General features: G+C 34.9%; 6 protein-coding genes across 6 annotated transcripts; 3 read left to right on the forward strand and 3 right to left on the reverse strand.

The window, feature by feature from the left end:
- Positions 1-463: 463 nt before the first annotated feature.
- Positions 464-1,057, forward strand: EV154DRAFT_537397 (ubiquitin-conjugating enzyme/RWD-like protein; the record flags this gene model as incomplete). The annotated part of the gene is made up of 3 exons (XM_051604210.1): positions 464-488; positions 544-841; positions 901-1,057. The coding sequence occupies 3 exons, from the start codon at positions 464-466 to the stop codon at positions 1,055-1,057; spliced, it is 480 nt and encodes a 159-aa protein (XP_051458998.1).
- A 1,116-nt stretch (positions 1,058-2,173) lies between these two features.
- EV154DRAFT_418291 (uncharacterized protein) lies at positions 2,174-3,707 on the reverse strand (the record flags this gene model as incomplete). The annotated part of the gene is made up of 3 exons (XM_051595831.1): positions 2,174-2,645; positions 2,848-3,416; positions 3,471-3,707. Coding segments are annotated over 3 exons (1,278 nt in total), but the record flags the coding sequence as incomplete, so codon positions are not given.
- A 1,926-nt stretch (positions 3,708-5,633) lies between these two features.
- EV154DRAFT_504221 (uncharacterized protein) lies at positions 5,634-6,413 on the forward strand. The gene is made up of 2 exons (XM_051601017.1): positions 5,634-5,880; positions 5,935-6,413. Exons 1-2 carry the CDS (start codon positions 5,690-5,692, stop codon positions 6,005-6,007), a joined length of 264 nt encoding a protein of 87 aa, XP_051459000.1. The 5' UTR covers positions 5,634-5,689; the 3' UTR covers positions 6,008-6,413.
- Positions 6,414-10,759: 4,346 nt separating this feature from the next.
- Positions 10,760-11,327, reverse strand: EV154DRAFT_550538 (uncharacterized protein). Its single transcript, XM_051604930.1, has 2 exons — positions 10,931-11,327; positions 10,760-10,866 (listed from the first exon to the last, which is right to left on the reverse strand). Exon 1 carries the CDS (start codon positions 11,308-11,310, stop codon positions 10,987-10,989), a length of 324 nt encoding a protein of 107 aa, XP_051459001.1. The 5' UTR covers positions 11,311-11,327; the 3' UTR covers positions 10,760-10,866; positions 10,931-10,986.
- A 232-nt stretch (positions 11,328-11,559) lies between these two features.
- Positions 11,560-13,538, forward strand: EV154DRAFT_462236 (kinase-like domain-containing protein). Its single transcript, XM_051597583.1, has 2 exons — positions 11,560-12,561; positions 12,621-13,538. The coding sequence occupies exons 1-2, from the start codon at positions 11,686-11,688 to the stop codon at positions 13,344-13,346; spliced, it is 1,602 nt and encodes a 533-aa protein (XP_051459002.1). The 5' UTR covers positions 11,560-11,685; the 3' UTR covers positions 13,347-13,538.
- On the reverse strand, positions 13,496-15,612 carry EV154DRAFT_504228 (voltage-gated potassium channel). The gene is made up of 7 exons (XM_051601018.1): positions 15,001-15,612; positions 14,845-14,948; positions 14,722-14,792; positions 14,413-14,669; positions 14,224-14,356; positions 14,052-14,151; positions 13,496-13,996 (listed from the first exon to the last, which is right to left on the reverse strand). Exons 1-7 carry the CDS (start codon positions 15,453-15,455, stop codon positions 13,839-13,841), a joined length of 1,278 nt encoding a protein of 425 aa, XP_051459003.1. The 5' UTR covers positions 15,456-15,612; the 3' UTR covers positions 13,496-13,838.
- Between the last annotated feature and the right edge of the window lie 16 nt (positions 15,613-15,628).

A 15,628-nucleotide genomic window follows, 5' to 3' on the forward strand; every position in this document is an offset into this window, starting at 1 on the left:
TTTTTTTGACACTATGAGCAAAGTAAAAAATAAATAAATAAGAATTCTACTTTTAACTCTGTATGCAATCATTTTTTAACAAGTCTGATATATAATTGCTGTAGGGACCTTATGTTTCACCTTCCACAGGAGCAAGGAAAGTAGGTGCGTTAGCCAGCTCGACACGATCACCCAACGTCAGTAACGTGTTTTCTCGTGTGCGAAAAAACAGTACCGCTTCTTTATCTCATCACCATCGCTTACAGAGATTCGCTTCTTCTGAAGATTGGGATGAGGAAGACGTAGGTGAAACTTATGCACCCCACTTGATATCCGAGTATTTCAAAAAATACGAACTCATGACAGAATTGTAAGCAAATTTAAATTCAGTGAGGAACTGTGTGTTCACACTTTCAATAATAATAATAATAATAATAGTATCAATCTGAAAAATCCCAATCATTGTCCATTGGGTATTTATATCATGCCTTCCTCAGAAAACTTGAATGGTACATAGAAATAAGAAGAAGAAAAATGAACCCTTGACTTACCATTTTGCAAAAGTTTGGTACGGTGTGCTGTTTGTACATCAGGGATATTACAGATCAGGGGCGTTTAAATTTAGAGTGGCTATTCCAGAAAGTTACCCAGAATACCCACCGGCTGTAACATTCATGAGTGACATGTTCCATCCACTGGTTGATGGTGGTGGAAATCTGTCTATATCGCAACAATTTCCAACCTGGAGACCCTATGAAGATTACATATTCCATGTGTTGCACTACATCAAGAATATATTTAAGAAGGCTGTCTTGGATAGACTGGTAGATAAACATTGTCATAACAAAGAGGCCTATCGATTGTAAGTGTAACTTTGCTCTATTTTTAAATGCACGTCATGATCGTAACACACGTAATTAGGTATCGAACGGACACAAACATATTTGGAAAATTAGCACAGCAATGTGCACAATTGTCAATCACAGAATCCTACTTGTTTGATCATTTTCCAGACGATAACATGATTAAGTTCTCTCCCATCAGTGAGGGAAAGTACGGTAAAGAGCATATTTATTAAGTTTTTTTTTTTTTTTTTTTTTGTACTAATCCCGATTGATCCGGGTGTATAGAGGATATTCGATCCCAAATTTTTAAAGATATGAGTACCACACCTATCGCAGACTCCATTGATGAAAGTGAGCAGTTGTATATTCAAGATGATGAGCACATCATAGCTACTCTCTCTTTAGAAGTAAGTTGAGCTATTGTTAATATTATTTTCTTTTTCCTTTAATACTCTTCAAAAAATAAGGACAATGATGCCAAGAATAAATGTTAGCCTATACCACACACCATCTTTGAAAGTTTTGGTCGGATTCTGAAATAAATTGAATAACTTCTTTTGTTCCCCTTCTCTTACAGTTTTCACACTTTTAATTCAAAAAATGTTAATTTTTTTTTCAGACGAATCAAAATTTACTTTCAGACATTGACTTACCTTTTTTGGACAAAATAAATAAAAAATCAGACAAATGAAATTTAGTTTTAGGATGATTTGATAAGTTACTATAAGGTTTACCTGTAAAATCTTTAAACCTTCTCCTCACTTGAGTGAGACGAGGTAACCACATTGGAGGTGGCGTTTAGTCTTTTAAAGACAGTTGGTCGGCCTTGGCCATCCCAAATGGATTGAGATATAGCAAGCATATTTTTCGCAGCCATCACATCACGATTCCAAAAAATATTGCATCGTTTACAAATCAATATTTGATGGATGTGTGAGGATTTTTCGTCAGTAACGCACCTCATGTTTTTTAAATCATTACTAAAACAAGAATTGCATGTCTATAAAACTATTACTTTAGTCGAAGGTATTGATATACATTAATATACTAACCTTTGATGTTTTAAACTCGTTAATATCAACAAGAAGTAACTCTCCAAGCTTCTCTCTTCTTTTCAATTGTCGATAAAGCTTGTCCGTTACACCGGGGCGCAAACCCTTAAACTTTGTTTGGCTTTTGTTCTTGAGTCCATCGCCAAAGATGATTAAAGGCATTTTATTACGATCCCCTTCTTCGAATTTCTCTTTATGTTCTCTTCATGCAAGTTTCATTATTAAAATACAGTCATATCATGGTTTGTTAGTACGCTTACCTTTTGATAATTTTCGGTTTAGATTTTAAAGAGTCAACTATTTTAGATATCCTTCTCTTTTACTCTTCTTCTTAGTTTTCCTTCTTTTCTTGTTGTACTTTGTTGATCCATTTAAAAGGATATTAACGGCGTCCTCTATACTCTTTTGTGATGCGATATAATTACACCATCTACTATTGGTAGTTCTAAACCCGTAGAAATTAAAAAGTGTATCAATATGTTGGAGAATATACGTAATATACAGTATATAGGTATCATGAGACGTGGTTTTAGGTGAGGGGATATTGGTCTCAATTTGATCAATACCCAAGCTTTTCTTGAGTTCTTGTTCCTCTTTATGTCTTTGCGTAACACCGCCCATATTGTAGTATTCTTTTGAAGAAAGACGTCTCACATCATTGTCTCCATGGTAGGATACAAACACATCCTTCCTTCCGGGATCAACTGTACATGGCCTAAAATAAGTATTTACCTCTTCAGTGTTAAAGTCATCGAGTTCTAGGGCAATGCTTTTAGTTGACGAAGATGGCTCAGTACGACGACAGAATAGTAAGCGGCAAGTATAACCATCGGTGTACATCCCGTTCAAAAACATCTTGCCGTTGGTTGTAGGCAGCTCCTTCATATCTTTAAGGCTAATAATAATAGACAAAATGTTTATTATTAATATTATATGAAGAAGGTTCTCAATGCTCTTTCTTTCTTATGTACCTTCTAATTTTTAACTTGGCAAAGTTAAAACAATCGTAAAAGTACTTTTGTGTGAAGCTAAATAAAGTCTCGTCCTTTTCTTTCTGTAACTTTGAGCCAGGGAATATACCAGTAACGTTTTGACTATCGATTTTGATAAAGCGCCACTGCAAACCTGGATTGGGAAACAGGCTAAATACTCTAGGCAGTACAAAATGCTTTACAATATCATCTTCCTTCTTTTTTTCACCAGATTGAACCGTATCTTGAGGTTTTCCTGGTTCTGAGTCATGCTTCTGTAAAGTAGAATTTTCCGCAATGATTGATTCATACTTGGATAGAATGTGTCTTAATGCCGGTAAAATACCAAAAGGGGCAGTATTCTGAGTTGCCTTTGTAATTGTGAACGATGGCAAGCGGTTCTTGAGCTCCACAATTAAAGGGTTTATAAATGCATGTAAACCATTTTTTGTTTCTTGGCTTAATGGTGGGAGGATATCATCATTTAGAACGGTAACAGGATCAGATGATAGTACTTGATCTAAAACATGTTCATATACAAGTTTCCTTATGACAGATTTTTTAACGTCCTAAGTTAAGTTTGTTAATAACTTGTAAGTTAGCGCTTCCTGCTAGTAACTTACAGGAAATTCTTTACAAATCATATAAATGAAGTAGTTGCAGATAATGTTCTGAAAATTCTCAATGTAATAGTTATTATAACACGTAGTAGTAGTTTCACATGCAGTCGCAAGCACTTGACCATAATTTTTCAGCCCATCTTTTTCTACGTTTAAGTTTACTCCCTCTAGATTATTAAGCTCCATCCATACGTCTTCCAAGTGGTGAATTTTGGCATACTTTAACTGAAAGTCTTTGATCGACAGCTGTTTACAAATCACTCTACACAATGAATACCAGAAATTTTGCTGAAAAAATTCATTGGACAAATTATTGGGGTATTGTAAAATGTAGTCATTGACAAAGATTTGAGCTTTAAACAAAACAAAACGTAAGAAACTAGATAGATCCTGGATCTTGTTTACGGCCTTCTGTAATCGGTCATCATCATCATCTGTTTCATTTAAAAAGCCCTTTAATGGAAGAGATATAGTATATCTTTGATTTTTAGCACCAAGATCCTTTTCGATCAATTCTTGTAAGGTATAGTTATGGTTAGGGCACAATTTACTTCTCGCAGAAGAATGACCACTTGTATCACAAGACTTGCAAATCAGGGTCGATGAGCTTGAAGACGCAGTGGTCCTGTTTCTTTTAGCCACACTCTTTTCTTTTTTCGCTTCATGTGTTTCCTTTCTCTTTAGGCCTGATTTATTTTATGAGTTATTATGTTTGGCTATATACCTGAACATATACAGTGCATTTTTACCTCTGTTTCCACCAGCAGGTTGATTCATTGTGCCGGTACTCGTTTCGTCCCCCATCTTAGCAAGTTTAGCTGTTATTTTGGCATTTATAAAATCTTCTGTATCTGGGTAAATACGAGGTCTCATATTTTTTTTTTTTTTTTGTGAAAGAAGCACTGTTTGATGTATTGTCAATTAAATCAAGTTACATTATAATGCTCAAAGTCAACGTCATCTAAAGTAATTGAAATTCCGTTTCTCCCCCTTTTTTACTGTTATAACGTATTAACTGAGGATTTGTGTAAAAAGAGCTCATAAAAATACACCTTTAAATACATTATGAACTATCAATGCAGAATATGAAAACTGTAAAATTCATAGGATACATCCTTTGATAGCCTTTGTCTGGAATTTTTTTTTATTCTATTTGTATATATATATATTACGTTAGTCTGAATCATTTTTTTACTTCTGTCTGAAATATATTTTTGTTCATCTGAAAACATTTTTAGGTTTATCTGAAAATAAGTTTTCCTTGTCTGAATTTAAAGTGCTAATACTGTAATTATAAATATTGAATAACTCGTTTATCAGTTTAGGTTTTATAGTGCTAATTTTTTTTAAAAAAAAAACATTTCTTCTTTTAATAGCCTAGTTAAACATGTCAGATAACATCGTCTAAATTGGTGGCAACGGCATTCATTTGCCTCACAGACTAAAAAAAAATCTATTAAAAGATCAGATTGCTAGGACCTAGACTTCTATAAGAATTCAAGCACAACTTTCTAGCATAATGCTGAAAGTACATCAAGACAGCTTCAAATCTGGAGAAACTCAAAGCCGTGGCTATCCAGTCACCTTTAGCCACAAAGCATGTACAAACATATGGCCCAAAATCACCGGACACAAATAAAGACTATTAAGGGTTGTGACTTCATAGGTGACAATGTTGTAATGGCAACTTCAGGTACTATGAGAAGGAACGTTGCAAGGGTTTTGTCAAATCAAGAATCTGATTTGACGGCGACTCAACTTCGCAATCAGAGGTGTTATCATAAAGCAAAGCAAAACAACGACAGAGTGTTTTGTTTAATCGGCAAACTCTTCCCTGAGTATTCTGATTACAATAAAATACGTTTGTATGATTTAGAGCCATAATTTACATCTTACAGAAGACCAAAATATATGTCGAGTATTTCCCTCTTTAATGGACATGGATGTTTCATCATCTGTTATTATATATCATATACTAGTTTAATAATATAAAATTATATAAAACGGGCCAACCTAAAGATAAAGATGCATTACCAACTTTTAAATAATATGTTTAACATTTTATAACACGGGCATATATACTCCGTTGAAAAAAAAAATGTTTTGACTACAAATATATCAAGGTTTTTCCTTTTTCTTTTTCTTTTTCTCTTTCTCTTTCTCTTTCTTTTTCTTTTTCTTCATTTTCTTCATTTTCTTCTTATACTCACTAACAATAACAGATGGATACAAGTACTGTTACTCCGATTGATATTGATTCTTTAAGCACCAAGGCAAGAAGACGTAGGCGTACTACGCGCGAAGAAGCCGCCATCCTCGAAGACTTTTACAGCAAGAACCCTAACCCGGATTACAAACAGAAGGAAATGATTGCTGGTGTTGTCAATATGGGACCAAAAAACGTTCATTTTTGGCAAGTTCATCATTGTAAAAAGAAACAGACACTTTTATATAATAGATATACTAGGTTCCAAAATCGAAGAGCAAAAGGTGGTAACAAAAACAGAATGATGATCAAGTCAGAACAACAAGGCAAGTAATGCTTTTACTCGTGTTACCAATTATTTTATCACTGATGTTGAATCAGTGCAACAAAATTCCGTCAGCCAAGCATTGGTATTGTCAAATGGTCAGATCGACCCCAATTCTACACCTGTCACTAGATACATGCCACAACAGCAACCAGATCTTTCTATCCCGTTTTACTTTCATCACGCGGAATTTGGGATTGCTGAATGTATGGTGCAATGGGCCAAAGCCAAATATGATTCAAACTGAAGCCGCACTTTTTACATCGCCCTTTTCTTTTTTGCTTCATAAATAAATAAAAATAGGCGGGATAGCTAATGCTTAATATATATAAAGTATACTTCAATCGTGTGTGTGTGTGTGTATTTGCGTGTTTTTTGAAAAGCGGTTTCGATTTAACATTTTGAAAGACAAAAGTCAATTTGATACCACTCGCATTTTTGAAAATGACTATAGTTTTCCTGCCATGTTTTTATGTGTTTCTCTTTTTTAACCCATCAATCACAGTTAAGCTGTTTTTTACGGCAATGCTGGCCCAACACAAATATTATAACGCTAGTACCCAATTAACGTTCGCTCTTAAGCTTCATAGAAAGAAGAAAAGGCAAAGATATTTATATTTACATCTCCTTAATACTTCACATGGCTTAACAAACGAAAAATGTATTGATGTCCGTATATAACCATGTTCCTGATACAGATCATATCTGATGACCTATTACAACAACAGTCATCACATAGGAATGTCCACAAATATTCGTATTTTACAGTTACACTTTATATATGATAATATGTATATCTATATGGGGGATCATTTATGGCCCCCAAGTTTTTTAATATAATATATATATAAGGATTTGTTTTTGGGTTAGGGTTCTCGCTTGAAGTCCAGTGTAGCTTAAGGACTCTTGATAAATTTATCAGTTTCTGACTGCTTTTTACGATTTTCAATGCTCCAACTCCACTAAAAAGGTCACGATTTTTAATGACTGCTATTAAAGATAAAAAATTTTCTGCGAAATTTAACGAGTATAAAAGGTGTACTCAAACGAGTTGAATGAAAGTCTTTCTTTTCTTTAACCAACTTGTTTATTAAAAGGTAATGTACTTGAATTGTAACTGCATGGAAGTAGTTATTCGGGGAGAGATATAAAGCTAAAGATGATACTCTTGAAGACATTTTGCACGTCAGTCTGAAAATCATGAAGACTAATTAGCTATACCCAAATTTCTGAAAACTTTATATCTTAACTTGTTGAAACTACTTTAGCAACTTCATATTTAAATAACTTGAAACTAATACCTTTCATTTTTCAGATTACCCAACTTCCTTCAGGATATTTGTTTCAATTTTTTAATAAATAAAAATTATTTTTTATGTTATAATCACTATGTCTTCTGCCTTATGTTTTTGTTGATAATCAGTACTATACAATTTGGTGATCTTAGCCACGTTTTGTACAATTTTTTTTTTAAAATAGTTTTGTGACCGTTCCCTGGGTTTCTCGAGTATAGTGCTTAGCTTTCGGGTCGATCAACAGGGGCAGCTAAGCATTGCATCAAATAACTCTATTTTTTAAAAATAAAATCAGCCGATAACATTCTAGAAAAGCTACGATAGCCAAACAAACAAACAAAACCCAATCCATCATTGTGCTTTACCGTTACGTCCGCATTTAGTATGAGGTAACATAAGGCGTAGTCAGAAGATCGCAAACGTTTTTGAAAAACAAACATGCCGAAGTTTAAATGTGTTCATGTTACTCACCGCCAACCGTGTTGCTTGATTAACTTGTACGATGTATTGTCAGTAACAAGACAACTAATACTGGTGTTCTACTAGATTGAGTCTTCGTCTCAAAAGCTGTGATTATTTCGCTATGGAATGTTTAATCAAGCCGTTCTAGAGCCAAAGTTTTATCTGTGAATCAAAAAACACGGTTCTGACTAGCGTAAACACAAAGGTACTATTATGTTATTTGTTACTAGATCAGTGTCATCACCTTTTCGAAGTACATTAAACCATGATAGCTTGCTTATAGTATCGCATGCCAGAATTTGGCGCAAAGGCATGATTTACAAATGATCACAAACATTCATTTAGTTTCATGACTGTATTTTAGATTTATATAGCCGCGGTTCCTTTATTAGTCCTTTTATTATTATTATTATTTTTTTAGATTCTTTGCTGAAACTACATCACCTTAGCTTAGATAAACACGATTTTTTAAGACACAGCATATCGTAGAAATAAAACCATTAATGCACCTACAACTTTACCTAAACCAAAGTTGGTTGAAGCTTTATTTTTGTGGGGAAATTGATTATTATCACTCATCTACATGCACCTCACCAAATAATTCCACAATAGTTATTGTCCACATTGCTACTAAAATCCATATCGCCATTAGAGGATGTTCCTGTGATAAATACTGTTACACCGGCTTATACTGGCTTTGGGTATATTAACTCGAGTTTTTTAGTTAATGATTACAGATCTCAAATCTGCAGAGAAACCCTGACCGACTGACAAAATGGTCTCGGAGATTGAGAGATTTGGGGTATTCATTTTTGAGATGATGGGAACAGGCGAGTTATTATTATTGAGTATTTATTACGACTTTCCTAGTCAGAAGCCTCGCCTAATGACGGCATTTTTTACAATCGTTAAGTAATGATTTTATTTGCACTATTTGCTAAGTCTATCTATGCTCTACTTTAAGACTTTAGAACTTATGTAATAAGTCTTTGAATCCCAAAAGCAACAGTTACAAATGGAAACTTTATTTTACCTCTGGGAAAGAAAAAGAAGCAATAGAAAACGTTTCGCTGGTGCAATGTTGAACTAACATGAAGCTTACTGCCTTCTTTAAGCTTTGATGTGATTAATTTAGAGGCTGGGATTGTATTTATTTAATCAAGAGCATGTCGTTTTTCAGGGGTTCCATAGTGGTAGTGATTGTTTCTTCTATCATTGTTAGATTTTTCTTTACCATGATCCAGCTACGACTAATTAAAGTATGCAATACAATAAAAAACCTTAACGTACTAATTTAGCTTTACAATACTTATAATTAGATAAGTTAAAAAAAAAGGAGAGAAAAATATATTTTTTAATAATTTTCACACACCCACTTTAGGATGGATTAATAAGATCCAGCTATATTTTATACGCTTTGGTTCTGTAGTCATCATGATGTGGTCAATCAAGGGAGGAGTTGTCCTTCATTGTATAAGCTTACCGTTAACCGGATATTTGTTGTAGCGCATGTAATGAAACGTTTATCCGCACACTATTTCACTGAAAAGTTTCAGAACTCACTGTTGGATTTTTCATGATCAAATATTGGGCCAAATATTACCCCCTGCCCGGTTTTCCTCGCACATCGAAGAAATAAACATATAACGTGGTGAAATGACGAAATATTTAATTGTTTAATAAACAGACATAAGATTGCGATACCAACCATTTAGCAGTTGCTGTCATGTATTTACATCTTGTTACCATTAACCAAACTTCATTAGGATCGTCATGCAAGTATATGAACTAATACAAAACTTGGGTTTGTAATGGATCCCTTAGATCGTCTTTCTGGTCATTCCTTACAAGAAAAGCAAATCTTAATTTTTTTTTTTTCAAACACGCGCAACAAACAGTAGCACAAAACTTGTCACTACCTGCATAAGCTGAAATCAATCAATTCAATCCATTTTAATTATGAAATGTCTTCAGAAACAAGATGCAGAATATAAAAATTACCCATGGCTATGTTTCATTGGCATGCCAAGTAAAAGCAAAATATCAGTAGTTACACATGCATTATTAAGTTAAGATAATCTTATTATTGGGCTTAGAATATAGCCATAATTCTATTGTGAACATAACCAAGCTATTCAATTGGTTGCATACAAGCTACAGCCAAGTTGTAATAGTGTGTTTTATAGCGATGATGTAGTCATCATGAGAATTTCGATCTCCACATGAAATCATCCCCGGATTTGTAACGTTGTTGGAAAAAAAAAGATTTACATCAATATTAGAGCCCAATGACACAAAAACATGAATGTCACTAATTTGCTAATGACATGTCTAGGCCTGGTTCGCATGTATTTCCCTTATAAAGTTTAATATAAGCCCTCAGACCTCCCAAACAATAATTAGTATGCCGAAATGAAATCTTCGCGCTAATCTCAGTTAATTTCAATAGTTCTATTGTACCCAACTGGAGTGCATTATACTGTACCGCTGTGACAACATTTATATATGGCCAGCCAAACAAAGACCATATACAGAGAAAAATTGCTCTTTTGATATCCAACGCAGATCCAATGCATAGGGTTAAATGGCGTCAGACAATCTAATTTAAAAACAGTAAAGAACTTGCCCTTCATACTTTCTAATAATAGTGATAGAAAAAAAAGGTGAATCTTTTTTTTTTTTTTTTTTTTTTTTTTTTTTTTTGAGAAACTCAAACTTTTGATCTGATATGCTCTTGAAATGTAACAAAGGACATTACGGGGCCCGAAATTAGAAAAAGAATCATTTTCGTATCAACCATTGTGGGAAATGGGGTCCGTCTTTTTTTTTCGTTTCATTTTCATGACTGTAACTGGGGAACCAGTGCATCTTTACCTTATCGAAGCAGGTGCGCATGTCACAAAAAAACCTTAAATATAATACGTAAACGATACTCAATGTGAAACTTTTATTTACAATTTTGTAAATGCAGCACTGTTTAGTAATATGTATGTAACAATTAGGTGTTTTATGTGAAATTTGAGAACGGGGATAAAGGAAAATGTGCATATGCACGGCCAGTTTAAGCATACTTATCGATCCAATTAAAAATATCCGGTATGAACCATGTACCTGTGATATAATTAAATGATTATTTATTTGTTTTCTTCCAAGCACCTGTTTTTTAACTGTTTACCTGAATATGGCTAGAGACCTCGTACATCCTTAAGGGTCTAAAATAATAAAAAAAAATCATTGAGATTTAATTTCGTCATGCCAGAAGCCACCACAATGAGTAGGTGTCACTATTGGTCGCAGCGCTCTTTGTAAACAATTAGAGTTGCGCTGCAGCTTGTTTTGGGTGATCTCGCGTGCGGCTATCGAGTGCTCCATTGCATCTATTCGATTGGTCACGAACAATAAAGAAAATTTTCTTTTTCTCACCAATGTCCTTTGAGAAGAATCGTAGGTAGCTAAATAATGAGCACTCTGGCTAATAAGGCTAATTGTAATAATCATGACTGATACACTAGTTCTGAAAACTTTTTCCGGAGAAGGAGCACTGACAAAGGGCATACGAAAAGGCGCGCATGGAATTATAATTTGAGTCTCTAAAAACTAAAATTAGTGTAGTGTATATTTATATGGAAATCACAGGTCTGTTATGTGTAATGGAATAAGACTAAAAGGGAAATATATAATCCAATCCACCAGTAATAAAATCCGAAACATCAAGTATGAACATTGGTCCTCAACTCATATCCGACTTATCTCATCCAATCCGACTAACCCGCCAGAACCCGGTAACACAAATTTTTTATTCTGCTATAAATACAAACCTTTTTTTTCACTAATTTTTTTTTCTTAATTGTTATTATTCCACTATTTCTTTTTCACACTGTTATTCTCAATACCCATAAATAAAACCACAACACCTGCAAATTCAACAATATGACCTCTGTAACAGTTGATAACAAGGATGATTGCTATTTTGAAAATAGTGGATATCTTTCATCTGGCCCATACTTCGTTGATGAGCCTATTCCCAGATCAGTTTCACCTGACTGCATGGAACTCAATACTACACACCCCCATGACAATGATTGCCCGTCTCTTAGTAAACATGGTCGAGGATCAAATGATACAGTCTCATCAATCGCATCATCCTGTATTACAACTCCATCATCAGCGCCTTCTACACCGGTGCCCGCCGAAATCAAATTGGCTAAACCTATTCCAGTCAAAAAACCAACCAAACGTCTTAGCAACGCATTAAGCAACGGATTTTTTGGTAGTCTGAAAATGACATCCGCCTCTCCTAACGGGTCTTCCGTTTCCTCATCACTTGAAGGCAGTATTAGCAGACGTTTTAGTGGTGCATCTATTCATAGTTCTAGTTCAGTCAGTAGCACTGCCAGTAAGATCGGCAAATCATTTTCTAAAATGCTGAGTTCGTCTCCTTTCAAAAAATCTCCCCAAGATATGACATGTGGGTCATTCGGCGTTGTTCCCTTACTGTCTCAGAAATATGGTGAATATGTTAAGCCTGAGAATCGTTCCACTAAAGGAATGGGGTCGACATCCAAAAAGAATATTGCTAGTGGTGCAACTGCTGTGATTCGTTTGGTACAACAAAGAACAGGTGGCCGGATTTTAGCTGTGAAGGAATTCAAGAAACGTGACAAGTCTGAACCTGAACGTGAATATCAAAAACGCATGTTAAATGAATATTGCATCAGCAAATCTGCCTCAAATAACCCTCACATTGTGGATACACTAGATCTTGTGAAAGACGAAAAAAGCCGTTGGTGTGTCGTTATGGAATATGTAAGATTTTCTTTTATCTTATCTCGTAATTATCTATCTAACTTATACATATATAATAGTGTGCAGGAGGAGATGTGTTCAATTTGTTACATGAAAAACCTAACATGGCACCCGACGATATAGCCTGTTTGTTCAAGCAGCTCTTACTAGGTTTACAACACCTTCATCAACTCGGCATTGCCCATCGTGATATCAAGCCTGAAAACTTAGTACTAACCTCAACCGGTACACTTAAAATTGCTGATTTTGGAGTTGCTGACGTCGTTCAATCTTGCTTTGAAAAAGAATCCCACTCCTGTAAAAAGTGGTGTGGTTCTGAACCCTTCTGGTCACCTGAAATGTGGAAGATTAAAGATGATAACTGTCCTTACGATGGTAGAGCACTTGATGTCTGGAGTGCCGCTACCACTTATTTCTGTATGCGCTTTCAACAATTACCATTCGGTGCTACCTTCTATACTGGCCGTCCTGGGGGTTCACCACCTAAAGGTGCCATGCCAGGCTCACCTGCTGCTGTAGCTGCTCAAGCTGAAGATGGCGGTGATTTCGATTACAAGAGATATGTCGAACAACGCCAAAAGTTAGATCCTAGTGATTGCGACTTATTCAAAAATTTCACTCAATCTGAACGTGAATGTCTTGCTGGAATGATGGATCCTAATCCAGAAACCCGTTGGACTATCGACCAAGCTTTGCAGTGTCCATGGATGTCAGATTTTGAAGTTTGCAAGGACGGTAAACTCTCGAACGGTTACAACCACACTCATTATGTACCATCAAAATAGAAATCTTCTGTGTCCTTATTCTTTGTATTATATTTCTTTTCCTTTATCTACTTGTAATATTATAATTATTTTTTCCCGCTCTCATTCAAACATAGATTCCTTTTTCTTTTCCCTTTTTTTTTTTCTGCAATCAAAATAAACATGATAAAGTTATTCAAATTTTACTGGCTATTATGTTCCTAGTTATACTTTCCCCCCGGATTTTACTTCAAATGTATCCATTTTAAATAAACACATGACCTTTTGATAAAAAGGCTAATATTTTCTTCCATTTTCCCGCAAATAACTTGATATGGGTGCATCATAAGCCCCATTTAAATACCGCAAATTTAAAAACCCATAACATGGTTCAAATCCAATACATGATTGATAAACAAAAGAAATATAAGAAGTGAAAGACATTCTCTTTGCTCCAGTTCTTCGTAAAAAGTGTCACTTTCGGCTAATTTCTCTATTTACAAACTCTAATTTTAGATCGTGTTACTTTGTAAGCTACTGCTGAGCAATATCATATTTTAATTCCAATTCTCGTAATTTTTTTTTTGTATTAATCGCAATATTCATGATTCTTTCGAGCTCCATTAAGATGGTATGATTCACTGGGTCTTGTTGGCCAATTGTTTGGTCAGGAAAAACACTATTTTGAAAATCTAACATAACGTATTATTTAACATTTTTCTGAACCAGATTATTTGTCGTACATACCACCAACTTCGCTGTTTGAATTATGATATTGACGTCTTCTCATTGCTTCCCAGACAATCGTAAAATGTCTTCCCATGATGATGGAGGGCAAGGCAATTAACTGTGTAAATCTAGCGTGAGAAAATATATCTTACGTTATCTTTTTTTTTTCTTTTTTTTTTTTTTTTTTTACCAGAACCCCAAAAACCATAGCCGGGAACGTAACTAATTTCCCAATAAAGGTTGCTGGAACAATATCGCCATAACCAGTGGTGGTGATGGTAACAATGACGAACCAAAATGTTGCAGGAATACTATCAAAATAACTTTTTCCCGAAAACTGTTATAAATATGTTATACACGAATGGATGTGCATCACTACCTTGGATTTCCGCTGGGGTCAATAAAAGTTTGGAGATTATCGTCCCATGTACCCCTTTCGGCAAAATACAATAATGTTGAGAACAATACGACACAGGTGATTAAGAAGAAGAACAATGCGTACAACGCATCGCGTGAGCGACGAAATGCAATCACCATGACCTCAATGGTCATAACAATAGTATTTGTGTACTTGTAAGATTTAAATAGACGGAGCAATCGAAATAGTCGTAATATCAAATATCTAAATTCGTATGTCTGTCATTACGATTAATACATGTAAATAGTCTGCATGATGAAATGAACATACGGTATCTCGTTTGGCTATAAGTTCAATGTAAAAGGGTACGATCGATATAAAGTCGATTATAGAAAGTGGTGCTATAATCACTGTTAGTAGCATGTTGACTAAATGACTAAAAACAATACTTACATATAAAAAAATTTCCAAGCATCGAAATTGAATCAGAGTGCGCAAACATTCTCAATAGATATTCTAAAGAGAATATAGACACCATGACGGTTTCTAGATGGAACCTATTGCAATATTTCAGTACTTCACAAGGATAGTAAAGAATATGAAACATACCACACTTTATTGCTCTCAGCGGATCGAAATGCAGGTATAGTTTCGACTGTAGTCATAATGGCACTAAAAACAATCAATACTGATACCACTACATTGGCCCAAAAAGCAGCACGACTACTAGAAGGATCTTCCATTAACAGATACAATTGTCTTTTTAAATCATGGGTGATACCTTCTGCGGCTACAGCGTTTCTATTTGCAGCATCGAAAGGTGTATGGGGTTCATCTTCATCGAAATTCGTCATTAGACGACCATCGTTTCTTCTCTCATCAACAAGAACGGAAAGTGAAACCCATGCTTGGTTACTTCGATAACGAGATTGCTGTCTGTTACTCCCTGTGTTGGACATAGATTGTTCGTCTGATCTCGACACAGTTTTGGCCTCTCTTGTCTCATCAGGAGAACTGCTACGGAGCAGATGTTCCTGATCTGTTCTGTCATCACCTGTTTGCATCTTTATGACATCTACAACTTGGTTGGCTGTGAAACTTCTAAACTTTGAGAACCAAATTATCCTAATAAAGGGACTGTCTCCCGCAGTTCTATTTGTTCAAATTCGAGGACTGAATTAATTATCATATTCTTTATTTGGAATATATCAGTGATTTAATGAAACATCCAGACGAA

Source organism: Mucor mucedo (assembly GCF_025094135.1).
Source record: "Mucor mucedo strain NRRL 3635 chromosome Unknown EV154scaffold_32, whole genome shotgun sequence".
In the NCBI taxonomy this organism is placed as follows: domain Eukaryota; kingdom Fungi; phylum Mucoromycota; class Mucoromycetes; order Mucorales; family Mucoraceae; genus Mucor; species Mucor mucedo.

What these genes read in the sequence shown, in the direction of transcription:
- EV154DRAFT_504221 (XM_051601017.1), top strand. Translation starts at nt 5,690, where the DNA reads ATGGATACAAGTACTGTTACTCCGATTGATATTGATTCTTTAAGCACC. An exon ending in CCAAAAAACGTTCATTTTTG is followed by an intron (nt 5,881 to 5,934) that starts GCAAGTTCATCA and finishes TAGATATACTAG; the next exon opens with GTTCCAAAATCGAAGAGCAA.
- EV154DRAFT_550538 (XM_051604930.1), bottom strand. Translation starts at nt 11,310, where the DNA reads ATGCCCTTTGTCAGTGCTCCTTCTCCGGAAAAAGTTTTCAGAACTAGT.
- EV154DRAFT_462236 (XM_051597583.1), top strand. Translation starts at nt 11,686, where the DNA reads ATGACCTCTGTAACAGTTGATAACAAGGATGATTGCTATTTTGAAAAT. An exon ending in GGTGTGTCGTTATGGAATAT is followed by an intron (nt 12,562 to 12,620) that starts GTAAGATTTTCT and finishes CATATATAATAG; the next exon opens with TGTGCAGGAGGAGATGTGTT.
- EV154DRAFT_504228 (XM_051601018.1), bottom strand. Translation starts at nt 15,455, where the DNA reads ATGCAAACAGGTGATGACAGAACAGATCAGGAACATCTGCTCCGTAGC. An exon ending in GCTTGGAAATTTTTTTATAT is followed by an intron (nt 14,793 to 14,844) that starts GTAAGTATTGTT and finishes CAGTGATTATAG; the next exon opens with CACCACTTTCTATAATCGAC. An exon ending in GACCCCAGCGGAAATCCAAG is followed by an intron (nt 14,357 to 14,412) that starts GTAGTGATGCAC and finishes TTCGGGAAAAAG; the next exon opens with TTATTTTGATAGTATTCCTG.